This window comes from Aegilops tauschii, chromosome 3, assembly GCF_002575655.3.
Source record: "Aegilops tauschii subsp. strangulata cultivar AL8/78 chromosome 3, Aet v6.0, whole genome shotgun sequence".
NCBI lineage: Eukaryota > Viridiplantae > Streptophyta > Magnoliopsida > Poales > Poaceae > Aegilops > Aegilops tauschii.
In genome coordinates, this window is record NC_053037.3 from 350,024,204 (window position 1) to 350,038,706 (window position 14,503).

At 50.6% G+C, this 14,503-nt stretch overlaps 1 protein-coding gene across 1 annotated transcript; it reads left to right on the forward strand.

Moving 5' to 3' along the window:
* Positions 1-13,216: 13,216 nt before the first annotated feature.
* On the forward strand, positions 13,217-13,786 carry LOC109767754 (uncharacterized). The gene has a single exon (XM_020326480.1). It carries the CDS (start codon positions 13,217-13,219, stop codon positions 13,784-13,786), a length of 570 nt encoding a protein of 189 aa, XP_020182069.1.
* The last annotated feature ends 717 nt before the right edge of the window (positions 13,787-14,503 follow it).

Consider the following 14,503-nt stretch of genomic DNA (forward strand, 5'->3'; position numbering starts at 1 on the left):
ACGGCCTCAGACGCCCAGCCAAGAGTTACCCAAAGCGAAGGTTGCTACCTCAGTTCGATGAAGAGGCGCCGGAGCCCATACCTCCCTCATGTAATGCGGCCGATCGACCACTACGCGGTCGGGACAATGCGGCGGACCGACCACCTCGTGGTCGGGATAGAGCGGCAACTCAAGCCGAATAGCAGCCCACCCCACCGCCACGAAAAAATAGAGACAAAACAGTTCGGGGTCATACACATGACCTCCGGCAGACCCTGGATAGCAGAGCAGGATACACCCGATCAATTTACGGATCGCGGGGACGTTCTTCGACACGTGATGATGGCTACCTATTCGGACGTGACAAACCTAGTCACGCCCGAGCCGACAACCGCAGACGAACTCCATCGGAGCTACGTTGCGACGCAGCCAGGTATAGAGGCGCCGCACACCCTCTTTGCTTCACTGTTGAAGTAATGGATCACGAATTCCCCGAAGGGTTCAAACCCGTGAATATTGAATCATACGACGGGACAACTGATCCCGCGGTATGGATCGAGGACTTTATCCTCCACATCCACATGGCCCGTGGAGATGACCTCCATGCTATCAAATACCTCCCACTAAAGCTTAAAGGACCAGCTCGGCACTGGTTAAACAGCATGCCGGAAAATTCTATCGGCAGCTGGGAGGACTTGGAAGAAGCCTTCCTCAACAACTTCCAAGGTACATATGTCCGGCCACCAGACGCCGATGACTTAAGCCACATAGTCCAACAACCTGGAGAGTCGCCCAGGAAATTCTGGACTAGGTTCCTAACCAAAAAGAACCAGATCATCGACTGTCCGGATGCCGAAGCCCTAGCGGCCTTTAAACATAGCATCCGCGATGAATGGCTCGCCCGCCACCTCGGCCAAGAAAAACCAAAATCTATGGCAGCCCTTACGGCACTCATGACCGCTTTTGCGCGGGTGAGGATAGCTGGCTGGCTCGTAGCAAAAACACAGCCAGCGAGGCAGGCCCCTCCGAGGTCAAAAACAACAACGACAGGCTCCGACGTAACAGACACAAACGCCGAAGCAATGGTGATAATGCCGACGACACCACAGTCAATGCCGGATTCAGCGGCTCCAAGTCCAGCCAGCGGAAGAAATCGTACAAAAGAAACAATCAAGGACCATCCAGCCTGGACCGCATACTCGATCGCCCGTGCCAGATACATGGCACCCTAGACAAACCAGCCAATCATACCAACAGAGATTGTTGGGTTTTTAAACAGGCCGGCAAATTAAACGCCGAGAACAGGGAAAAGGGATCACAAAGCGAGGACAACGACGAGGAGCCCCGACAACCGAACACAGGCGGACAGAAGAAGTTTCCCCCTCAAGTCAAAACAGTGAACATGATATATGCTACACACATCCCTAAAAGGGAGCGCAAGCGCGTACTAAGGGACGTCTACGCGATAGAGCCAGTCGCCCCAAAATTTAATACATGGTCGTCATTCCCGATCACCTTTGATCGTCGGGATCATCTGACCAGTATCCGTCATGGCGGTTCAGCCGCACTAGTCCTCGACCCAATCATTGATGGATCTCACCTGACGCGCGTCCTTATGGACGGAGGTAGCAGCCTCAACCTGCTCTATCAGGATACAGTGCGAAAAATGGGCATCAATCCATCACGGATCAAGCCCACAAAGACTACCTTCAAAGGAGTCATACCAAGTGTAGAGGCCCGTTGTACGGGCTCAATCACGCTAGAGGTTGTCTTCGGGTCTCCGGACAATTTCTGAAGTGAGGAGTTAATCTTCGACATCGTCCCCTTTTGCAGCGGCTATCACGCACTGTTCGGACGAACCGCATTCGCTCGATTCAATGCAGTGCCACACTATGCTTATCTCAAGCTCAAGATGACCAGTCCACGCGGCGTCATCACGGTCAACGGAAATACGGAACGCTCCCTCCGTACAGAAGAGCACACAGCTGCTTTAGCAGCAGAAGTACAGAGTAGCCTTCTCAAGCAGAACCCTAATTCGGCTGCCGAGCCCACAGACACCGTTAAGAGGGTCCGAACTACCCTGCAGCAGGACAGCTCGGCCCGGTAGGAGCTCGACTAGCAATCCGGCCTCCGTCTCAGTCCGATCAAGTGGTGGCAGTCGTGCCGCGCGTACATAACTATGCACTCAAAATTCCATGGGCATCGACGAAGGCATAGCTAGCTTGTGATCCGCAGTGCGGCTCAACTGGCACCGGATACACAAATACTTTCACTTTTACTTTTTCCTTTCTGGTCTTAATCCCGCAGGCCCCATCCGATGGCCTGATCATGGGTCCTCTCGAAGGACAAACACACCAAGACGGCAAGAAACAGAGACATATGGGGGACTTCCTAGGTGGTCTCGTTAAACAATCACTCCACCTGTTTTTCAGGACCCACATGCAGCTCTCCCTTGGTTTTGGCATGTTAAATAGCCTATTGCTCATCGCACTACTTGTATCAAATGCGCCTTGACGTATTAATCAAATTACAATGGAAACAGTTCGCGGCCCGAGCTTGAGGGCCCTAGCTTATTATCTTTGCACCCTCTCTGTTTCCCTTTTTCTTTACTCCTGTGGGTAACCTTATCAGGTAGCACCCGTACACTTTGGTACGTTTCATATTTTCCAGGGGCTTCATAGCACCCCGCACTACGGCAACAAAAGTCCGAACACTTTTTTATAGTATAGTTCGGCACCCCGAATTTAGCACTACATGCATTGGCTCCGAATCATGTCTTGGCTCAATAGTTGGGTTGCCCGGCTCCTGTGCTTGCTACCTTACGTTCCGCTATATCGGCTAAGGTAGTAAAGGGAGAACTACTGCGATTGTGCCTTGGTTTATCCAAAGGAGCACCTCAATAGAGAAAGCCGAAAACTGACTGTCATGATGCGGCGAGAGCCGGTCAGCTCTTCGGAGGTTGCAAATCGTTGGAGATTTCTTCCGCATTACGCGAAGGATCGATACTTCCCGATCAGGCGCTTATAGCACTCTAGTTCGGATACTAGGGTTGCACCAACATTTTTTATTGTCAAACTCCTATGGTTAAGTGAGGGCGTTCAAGCCGCATAGTCTGATTGCCTGGTTCGTTGCGCTAAACAACTCCTTCAAGGACCATATAATTGGATCAAGAGTGTTTAGATTCCATCCTGAACACCTCCGTACTACCCACGTGGGGGCAGAAGCCGACGATTGGCCAACCCTCAGATTTCATACAACATGGCCGCACAAGAGAGGCAACTTGAATACATTTATTCAAAGATAATGTCTTGCGAACACTGCGTCGCTACAATACGAGACCCCTCCAGGACGTCTCCAAAATACCGCTCGGGTGTGCGGTACTCCGTGCCCTCGGGTGGCCCCTCGGTCACAATCTTGATGGTGTCCATCTTTGCCCACCAGACCTTAACGCGAGCAAAGGCCATACGCGCGCCCTCGATGCAGACGGACCGCTTGACGACGTCCAGCCAAGGACAGGCATCCACCAGCCGCTTCACGAGGTCGAAGTAACTGCTGGGTATAGCTTCGGCTGGCCACAGCCGGATTATTAAATCCTTCATGGCCAGTTCGGCCACCCTGTACAGCTCGACCAGCTGTTTTAGCTGATCGCTGAAGGGCACCGGATGTTCTGGCGCAAGATATTGCGACCAGAATAGATTCTCCGTGTAGCTCCCTTCTTCGGCTCAGAAGAACTCCGCAGCGTCGAACACACTACGTGGCAGATCAGCAAAAGCTCCTGGAGAACTCCGAATCCGGGTTAGTAAAAGATACTTCCTCTTCCCATATTTGCTTTGCATACTAAATGCCTTACCCTCCGCGATCTTCCTGGCCTCCTGGATCTATTGGAGGGCACCCTGGGCCTCATTCCGGGCCTTGAGCTTCTTACGGGCGGCCTGCTCCTTGACAGCCTTCCCCTCGGCTTTGGCCAGGGCCTTCTTCAGGGCCTCGACCTCAGTCGTTGCTCCTATACATATCATGACACTTCGGTCAATATATATCATTTTAATCTTTTCGAATATATAACGGGTTATTACATACCTTGATTCTCCTGGAGCTGCCGCCTCACCTGGCCGAGCTCCTCCTCGGCCTGCTCCAGTCTCTACTTCAGTCCGGAGACTTCGGCAGTATGCGAGGCCGCAGCCAGCAGCGACGCCTGCGTATTCATTTCAGAGTAATTTGGTTAGTTTCCTGCAATAAAGGATTGATCCTTTGTCCGGATTTTTCTTTCCGAACACCGGATAGTGTCTCAGGGGCTACTGTCTATATTGGGATTTTCTCTTTTTGCGCCGCTTACCTCAGAACCTGTCAGCAGGCTACTGTAGGCTCCGGTTAGTCCGCTCTTGGCAGACTGAACCCTTTCAATTACCGTGCCCATAAGAACACGGTGCTCATCCACAATGGAAGCGCCTCGCAGCGCTTCCAGTAGATTATCCGGTGCCCCTGGTTGGACAGGGGTCACCGGCGGAATGGGCATACCTCCTCTTTCGAAGGAGGTTGCACACCGGATTCCGGAGCTGTATTGGTCTCCGAAATCGTATTCGGCTGAGGGCCGAACTGAGTACGTCCCTCATCACCAGTCTCCACGGGGATCGGCTCCCCCTTGTGTCCGGTGACGGAGGCTTCGCCTTCTGGCGCCTCCCGAGCCTCTCCCCGGCCTGGGAAAGTCCTTGGGACAGCACCTCCGCATCGCCCTTGGCCTTGGGGGAGTGAGCGGTTGGCGGTGACTCGCTGGCCATCGCCTTTGAATCCAACGAACCTCCTGATGAGGATCGCTGGGAGCTGTTGTGGGCCGGACTGCAATTGCATAATTAATCATGTCAATACAATAAAGAGGAGAGCCAGATATATGGGTATGTACGAGTTCTAGCACTTACGACGCAGCCCGAGGCTTAGGGCGGGGGCGTCGCTCCGGACTTCTGTCGACGTCCCACGCGGAGTTATCCGCGAGGGAGCCTTTCCCTTTCTTGGACGTCTTCGCCTCCAGGTTCGTGGAGGCCGCCCTCTTCCTCTTTCCCTCGTCAGGGGGAGGGTTGTTCTCCTCCTCCTCCTCCTCCTCGTCGTCCTCGGCGGTGGAGGAAAGGGTCACTTCATCTTCAGACGTCATGTCCGAAGCGCCCTTACGACGGGGGCCGCCTTTGGCCCCCTTGGCCTTCTTCTTGGCCTTCTTTTCCGGTGGCCTATAGGGCGCCGGAACCAGCATCTTGGCCAAGAGCGGGCCGACTGGCTCTTCGGCCAGCGGAGCTGAACTACGAATCCGCTCCGCTCTCTCCGTCCACACCTGAAAAAATACAGCAAAAATTAGGCATCCTCCTTGAACAGACAAGTAGAAGGTACGCCTTGAGAAAGGGAGAACTTACCTCATTGGCTGGATGGGTGTGATCGTGCCCACGGTCTGAATCTATGACCGGCGGCTTCTCGTTGCCCTTGAAGAGCAGCTTCCAAGCATCTTCGTGAGTAGTTCCGAAGATCCCACTCAGGGTCTGGTGCTTCTCCGGATTGAATTCCCATAAAGGGATGCTTCGGCTTTGGCAGGGGAGAATCCGATGAACCAGCATCACCTGGATCACGTTGACGAGCTTGACGTTTTTATCCACCATACTCTAAATTCGTGTTTGCAGTGCTATCAGCTCGTCTGACGCTGACCAGTTGGGGCCTTTATCCTTCCAGGAGGTGAGCCGCATTGGGGCTCCGGCCCTAAACTCGGGAGCCGCCTCCTAAGTGGTGCCGTGCGGCTCTGTGATGTAGAACCACTGCTTCTGCCACTCCTTGACAGTCTCCACAAAAGTGCCTATGGGCCAGGTGACGTTGGGCATCTTGCTCACCATGGCGCCTCCGCACTCCGCGTGCTGGTCGTCCACCACCTTCGTCTTCACATTGAAGACCTTGAGCCATAGGCTGAAGTGGGGATGGATGCGGAGGAAGGCCTCGCACACGATGATGAACGCCGAGATGTTGAGGAAGGAGTTCGGGGCTAGATCATGGAAATCTAGCCCGTAATAGTACATCAGTCCATGGACAAAGGGGTGAAGTGGAAACCCCAGTCCGCGGACGAAGTGAGGGAGGAAAACTACCCTCTCAGTAGGCTTCGGGGTGAGGATGACTTGCCCCTTGGAAGCCAGACGGTGGGCGATTCCTTTCGCCAGGTACCCGGCCGCCCGAAGCTGGGTGATGTCCTTCTCCTTGACGGAGGAGACCATCCACTTGCCTTGGCCTCCGGATCCGGACATGATTAAGTGCTTCCTTGAGGAGGAGAAGAGGGGAACTTGGGCGCTGGAGCTCGAGAATGGAAGAACGGAGAGAAAGAGAAGGCATGGGTGAAGAAGGGGAATCCTTATCTCCTTATAAAGGCAATGAATATCAAACGCCTCCCCACTCGCCTTAAAACTCGCATGTTCCCAAGGGCTGTGTAAATGGCACGGTTGGGTTACCCACGCCCGTATTGATGAGAATCCCGCGATAAGGGGACACGATCTCTGCGTTGACAAGACGTGCCAATGGCAACCGTGTCTCGAAACATGGAGCGGCAGACGAAAAACGGTTTGAAATTGTGACCGGGCTGGCATGATGTCATGTTGCAAAAAGTTGTCAGCGGATTGGACTCGTGGAATATTATATTCTCTCGGCGGTTATGTGTGGTGTGTGTGTTACAGGTCCGGACACGTTCAATACGTCCGAAGACTATCTTGGAGTTCGGAAGGGGGAACCCGCCTTCAATGCCGAAGAATGACCTACGCGCCGGATACGTTGTCATTGAAGCCAGGTTCAGGGGCTACTGAGGGAGTCCTGGACTAAGGGGAAATCGGGCGTCTGGCCTGTTAGCCATGGGCCGGACTGATGGGCTGTGAAGATACGAAGACCGAAGACTGCACCCGTGTCCGGATGGGACTCTCCTTGGCGTGGAAGGCAAGCTTGGCGACCAAATATGTATATTCCTTTCTTTGTAACCGACCTTGTGTAACCCTAGATCCTCCTGGTGTCTACATAAACCGGAGGACTTAGTCCGGAGGAGGATAGATTCATTACCATAGTCATACATGCTAGGCTTTTAGGGTTTAGCCATTACGATCTTGTGGTAGATCAACTCTTGTAATACTCATATTCATTAAGATCAATCAAGTAGGAAGTAGGGTATTACCTCCATAGAGAGGGCCCGAACCTGGGTAAACATTGTGTCCCCTGTCTCCTGTTACCATCGACCTTAGACGCACAGTTCGGGACCCCCTACCCGAGATCCGCCGGTTTTGACACCGACACTCAGTTTATATATACACCGTAGGCCTAGGGTTTAGAAGAGTCCTCGTCTTGGGCGCAAAGTCTATGTGGAATCTCCTTGTATGCGGCATGGGCTGCCCAAAGTGGCCCAATAGTGAACCGCCATGGGGGTCCTCGGCCCGACCCACAGGTCGGGAGACGACGTGGTGAGTACCCCTAGTCCCGGACACCGTCAGTAGCCCCCTGAACCGGTCTTCAAGTTGGGGACGCTCCTCGATTCTTCCGAACTGTTCTTCATCTTCGGTCGTCGGTCTTGAAAACTGGTTCAACAAATCTTCTCATCTTCGATCTTGAGGATCGCCGAAGTGCATCCGAAGAGTTTACACATAGGGTATCTGAGGAGCCCCTTTAAGTTTCCGGCCTTTATCAGTGCCTTGTTATTTTTATGCCACACCTCGGGTTTTGAAGTTGTTCCCGGGCGGCAGTGTCCTCTTGCGTCCGAGCTCCAACGCTGGACTGCATTCGAGGTATCTTTTGCAGTCGAGCACCAACGCCGGACCGCTTCCGAGCTCCAACGTCGGAATGTATCCGAGCTCCAACGACAGACTGTATCTGAAGAGTATTGTTACAGCTGAGCTCCAACGCCGAACTGTATCCGAGCTCCAACGACAGACTATATCCGAGCTCCAACGCCGGACTATGTCCAAGCTCCAATGCCGGACTATATCCGAGGTGTCATAGATCACCTTGGTTCAAAAAAGTTGAAGGATTTTAGCCGAGCTTAATGCCGGAAATGCAGGTACTGGCGCCCGAGCTTTATGTCGGACTGCTTCCGAGGTGGTGCACCACCCCGACCGCGGGCCGATTTTTTGTCAATATTTTCGATTGGTGCCATTTATTCCCTGCCGAGATATATAGCCACTAGCCCTCAAGGTGTGTATCGGTCTAAAACCCGGAGACTTAGGTTCATTCGCAATCGGCCTGAGGATCAACTCCTAGCTCGGCAGAATACTTCGGGACACAAAAAGCGGTGTGCAAAGTCCTCGAGACTCAGGTTGGGTGCGGCCGACCAACCTGAGTATCATAATCTCCTCGAAAACTATATTGCACTTTAAATTTTTTGCATTAGATTGTCAATGCAGTAGCCCCCGAGACACTGGTCGGGTGGCAACACCAGATTAGGGGATCAATGTGCCCCTTTGATATTAGCAAATGATAAGCCCGAAGCCCAGTAACCCCCGAGCCTTAATGTGGGCACGGGTGGCCGAATTAAGGATCGATATCCGGAGTAAAATCACAAATTATGTGTAATGACTCTATGTATCCAAGTACTCTACATCATTAATGCTCGGATCCGCACTGTACAAAACTTTGTTGACCGACCATCGGCTTCAACCTCCTCGGCCAGTAGCCGGGGAGTGTTTGTCCCACTTTATAAAGCCTTTATGAGGGCAAAGATTTACGGCAAACAAGGCAATCCGGTCATATGGTTTTATAAACAAAGGTACACAGAGAGATATGTTATATTACTTTTTAATGTAAGAAACATCTTCCAAGGAAAATAGTCCCGCTATCGGTTCCTTTCTTTGGGTTGTCATGCTGATCATGATCATGAAACCTCACCTCCGATCAATGTGGGAGGAAAATACTGAGGATTTAGTTCGGGGAAAGTTCCCGAACTCTAAGGTCTGAATGGACCAAAATTTTCACTTCCGTCATTGCCGACCAATTATATCCTTTAAGATTGCTAGCTTTCGGCTTCACCCAATTTGAGGTACTAGCCTGGATGACCCGGTAGTAATAATCACAGAGGTGCTCCCTTTACCGCCTAGCCGAACAATCGGGAACGTAGGGGCAAGCACAGGAGCCAGGCAACCCAGCTTGGCCAAAATCTTAAGTCAAATTGATGCATATGTATGGCTTTATAACGATAATTACGGAAGGCAGCGCTTGTATACTGAATACAAATACAGATGATATATGTTTATTTTGACTCCATTGCGACCGTTTATCAGTTGAAAGTGGCCCATCGTCGGCTTCTACCCCTTTGTAGATACTACGCAGGGTGTTTTCGTAATAACAAGACAACCCTTAGCCGACGTCTCGGTGCCCGGAGGCGGTTGTGTTAGCGGAAACGAGGCAATCAGATATGCGGGCTTTATAACTTTCACTTAGTCATAGGAGCTTAAAGTTGGGAGGCCAGCTAGTGGCCCCCGGTTAGTGTTCGGCGACAGCCGAGGTCAAGCTGTAAACACTTCGACCAATGTTATGAACGGCCCGTCATTTAACACAGTCATCGGATCGCTAACCAGTTTATGCTTATTGTGACAGTCAGTTTTCGGCTTTCTCACTGAGGTGCTTAACCATGCGAGCTGGAAGCACAATCGCAGTGGTTCTCCCTTTGCACACCTAGCCGAACAATCGGGAACATAGGAGGCAAGCATAGGAGCCGGGCAATCCAACTATTGACCGAAGACCCAATTCGAAACCGATGCATATATAGCAATATCCGAGAATGTTTTTGCCGAGTTTCTAAAGGTGTCTGGCGTTGCACTGCGAGACTTATGCTGGAAACACACAAATAGTTTAAAAGTGCCATAGGCTTGGAAAACCAAAAAACTTTAGTAAAAACTTGACGTCCGAACTAGATCAAGTGTTCGGTGCCAATCCAAAAATTGGTCTTAGAAAAAAATTGTGCTTCTGTCGTGCTTTAACATGACACATCCTATGTCAAGACTTCAAACGGGTCAGCCTATGGCTTCAACCTCCTATCTCGAAGGTGGAGTACTTCTCGTTAGGCCAGTTTAGCAAACTAAACTCTAGCGGCTTTGAGAGAGAAATTAGGCTCCCCGGCTATTGACCACACACTCGAGTCGAAAAAAGGAGTGCTAGAAAAAGACTTTGCAACAACTAAGAAGAAAAACACTTATTATAAAACAGCTCACATAAATTTAAGAGCCTCCAAGTGACTTGGGTACAAGAATTTTATGTATAATGATTGTATGTACCGAAGTACTTATATCATATCTGTGTTCACCCGAACTTTAAACGCATCTTAACCGACCGTCGGCTTCTCCCTCTTCGGTCAAGGGCCAAAAAGTGTTATGTACTCCACCTGTCGAGAGTATCGACGGTGTTTCCGATAACCAGGCAATCAGGCCATAAGGCTGTAACAGACAAAGTGCGCTCAGGGAACTTATGCTATATTACTGACGAAGTGTAAGAAGCATCTTCGAAGAAAATAGTACCCCCACCGATACCTTTCTTCGGTTGCTCATTGTTACTATGAGACTTGTGCAATAGATTTTTTGTACTCATGAGTTCCGTTGTGTGCTGACCATGATTGAAAACAATAAGAGCGCTAGCTTTCGGCTTCACCCAGTCTGAGGTCCGAGCTCGGATGACCCTATCGTGACAATCGCAGAGGTGCTCCCTTTACTCCCTAGCCGAACAATCGGGAACGTAGGGGTAAACACAGGAGCAAGGCAACCCAGCTTGCGGAACACTTAAGTCAACATGGTGCATACTGTGGCGTAATACACGAACAAGGAACGAAGCCACACAAGTATAATCATATGCAAGAGGAAAGGCTTCATAAAGGAAACCCCAAGTAAACGGGGTATTTGAATTTGTGTGTCACAAACAAAGTTTTGACAAGGAAGTTTTCCATAAACAATTTTTTGCCAAAAAAATATAATGCTTGGTCAAACCGAACAAAATTTAAAACTGAAAGTTTTTGAGCATGAAAGCGACTTAGCTGATCAATGTGTTCGACATTGATGACGCGGTTCGAGCTTGATGCGGGACAAGGTTCCAGCCCCCAAGCCAGTCCCGAGGAGGCGGAGCGAAGAGCTCGACACTCCGAAGTGGCGACATAGCACGGCCAGTGCGGCGAGGTGGAACCCCCATCCGACCGAGGCGATGGAGCGGGCCGGCAGTATGACACTGAAGTCCCCGGCGTGGGTTAATGAAGTGATGACGAAACCCCCGGTCTAGCCGAGGTGACGTGGTATGTCGGTACGCCGAGGTGACAGCGCCGTCCAACCCAGAGCATTTACCCATGCACAGAAAATAGTGCAGGCCGAAGATAATAGTAATAATAATAAATAAATAAAATGGTTGCATGATTAATAATTTATGCAAAGTGAGTAATAGAAGAAATATGGCCTGTGTGCCGAACACTCGATGAGGTAGAGCTCTCTCAACGATGCCGAAGTCCCCGAGGCAACCGAGCCTGCCGGTATGGCAATTTTGACCAACAAAGTGTTCACGCGAGCTGATTTACGCCGATTGGGATGACGACGTCGGTTTGCAGAGGTGGCAGCATAGTGCACCACTATTAATTTTCCAGGTCGCGCGATGGTGCATCATGACATCTTATGGCGAGGAGGCTGGCCGAGTTACGGACGCACTGTCCATCGTACTGTGGACATGAAAACAACCAAGTAGCCTACGAAGCACCTGAAAAGTAAAAAGCTGACACAGAGCTTTTATGTAGATTAGTACTCTCTATAGCTTAGCCAACATGTACTATCAAACGATTATAGCACACATGCTTTAACAAAAAATTCTACTGTAGTAGCCAACCACCTTGATACTTGTATAATTTAATGTAAAGTAAAGAAGCAAGAGGATCTCCCTGGTGGATGACGTCGAGCAGGGATCTTCTCAGCTCCGCGTGCGGTGCGCTCGCGTGAGTACTTCGAGTAACATACATCGGCTGGGTTGGACAGCGTAGAACACACCGGATCAGTACCTCGGGAACGCTGCCATCAGTCAACCTCGTGCGGTAGTTCCAACACACATCGGATTAGGCCAATCGTCTGTATATTGTCCGGATCTCGGCCATGATCTGCAAGTAAAATTTGAAAGGCTGGCAGAAAATATGGTCGCACAAATAATTTATATTGTATGAAATTATTAGGAAGGACTCGACCCGATGTAACAATAACGGATGAAGTAGCTATTAGTCATCAGATTAAAATCAACATGGCGTACGAGATCTAGCATCTCACGTCAGTGCTAGCAAGTAGTCCAAGTAGTACTACTACTGCTCGGTAGGGTAAAATTAATCAATCTAATACGCGCGGCATGCACGGAAGACAGACCACTAACCAAAGGACAGCCATTAAACAATAGTATAAAGAGAAAAGGAAGGATGGAATCTCCCTGCGTACGGCCGCCGATCACAATTCCTGTCGGCCAGCCTGCCTGCACTACTCGACGTGGGCAGGAGTTCTGGGCGATCTCCTCAGCCCCGTACAGCACGAGGCCTCCGCTCCCCTGACGTGCGCATAATGCGTCTTGTACTGGTATTGGCCGCCGCCGCAACACGGGCTGCCATTGTGCAGATTTGTAGATGCTCATCGGGTATTGACAAACAAACCCTCTTCGCCCGATCTTAGATTGGAACATCACGGATGAACCTGCGAAATAAAACAACAATCCAACTGCAATAATTCTTGAAGAAATCAATTCATGCGAACGGATCTGACTGAAAAAAAATAGCACCTGATCATCCCATCGATCCGCAACAAACACCCAGCAGGCTCTCAATGAAAGCACCAATGTCGGTTCTATATCCGGCGTATCTCGTAGTAGGGGTCCTAAGCTAGGCGTCTTGGAGCGATGGGTAACAGGAGACGAGGGACACGGTGTTTACCCAGGTTCGGGCCTTCTCTAAGAGGTAAAACCCTACTCCTGCTTTTGATTGTATTCATAAGGGGTGTAGTACAGAGTACATGTATCTACCACGAGACTGTAGTAATGAATATTAGATCGTCTATTGACTAGCCTGGCCTCGGTTTATATATACACCGTAGGCCTAGGGTTTAGAGGAGTCCTCGTCTTGGGCGCCAAGTCTTTGTGGAATCTCCTTGTATGCGGCATGGGCTGCCCGAAGTGGCCCAATAGTGAACCGCCATGGGGGTCCTCGGCCCGACCCACAGGTCGGGAGACCCCTAGTCCCGGACACCGTCAGATAGACATGCCAATTACCTTCGATCACAATGATCAGCCGAAGTTAGCCCAGAACAGGTGCCCCGCCGCTCTGGTCCTTAACCCAATTGTGGGCAGCTGCCGACTTCAGAAAGTCCTTATGGACGGAGGCAGCAACCTAAATTTGATATATGCAGATACTCTGGATAAGATGTGCGCCGCTGAACAGAGCTGCACCACCTTTAAAGGTATAGTGCCTGGGCGAGAAGCATGTTGTAGTGGAAAAATAACCATGGACGTGGTCTCTGGAACGCCGGATAATTATCGCTCCGAGGAGGTCACATTTCACATTGCACCCTTCAAGAGCGGATACCACGCCCTCCTCGGGAGGGACGCCTTCTCTAAATTCCAGGCGATACCACATTATGACTACATGAAGCTTAAAATGCCAGGCCCAAACGAGATCATCACCATCTCGAACAACCCCGACAGAGCACTTAAAGCCGAGAACAAGAGGACATCGCTCGCCCTCGAGACCTTGTCTGAAGCCTTCGCGGCCAAGGAACTAACCGCATTACGCACCGAAGTCGACCGAGATGATGCCATTCTTGACAAGTGACCGAAATCTACTTCATTCAAACCAGCCGACGAAATAGTCAAATTTCAGGTGCACCAAATGGACCCCGCTAGAACGGAGTCCATAGGGGCAAACCTGGATTGAGAGATCGCCGAGGCCTTGCACACTTTCCTCAAGGAGAATTGGGACATATTTGCCTGGCATCCTTCCGACATGCCAGGGATACCCCGCAGGCTCGCGGAACACAACTTGAATATACTAAAAGGCTACAAGCCTGCCAAGCAAACACTTCGACGTTTTTCCGAATCCAAGCGTCAAGCAATGGGCGAGGAGCTGGCTATGCTACTGGAGGCCGGGTTCAACCGAGATATAAAACACCCCGATTGGCTGGCCAATTTGGTCATGGTACAAAGAAGGATATGTCCTGGCGGTTATGTGTCGGGTTCTGATATGTCTCCAATGTATCTATAATTTTTTATTGTTCCATGATATTATATTATCTGTTTTGGATGTTTTATATGCATTAAGATGCTATTTTATATTATTTTTGGGACTAACCTATTAACCTAGAGCCCAGTGCCAGTTTCTGTTTTTCCTTGTTTTTGAGCTTCGCAGAAAAGGAATACCAAACGGAGTCCAAACGGAATAAAACTTCACGATGATTTTTCTTGGACCAGAAGACACCCAGGAGACTTGGAGTGCAAGTCGGAAGATCCACGAGGCGGCGCAAAGGGTGGAGGGCACGCCCAGGGGGGTAGG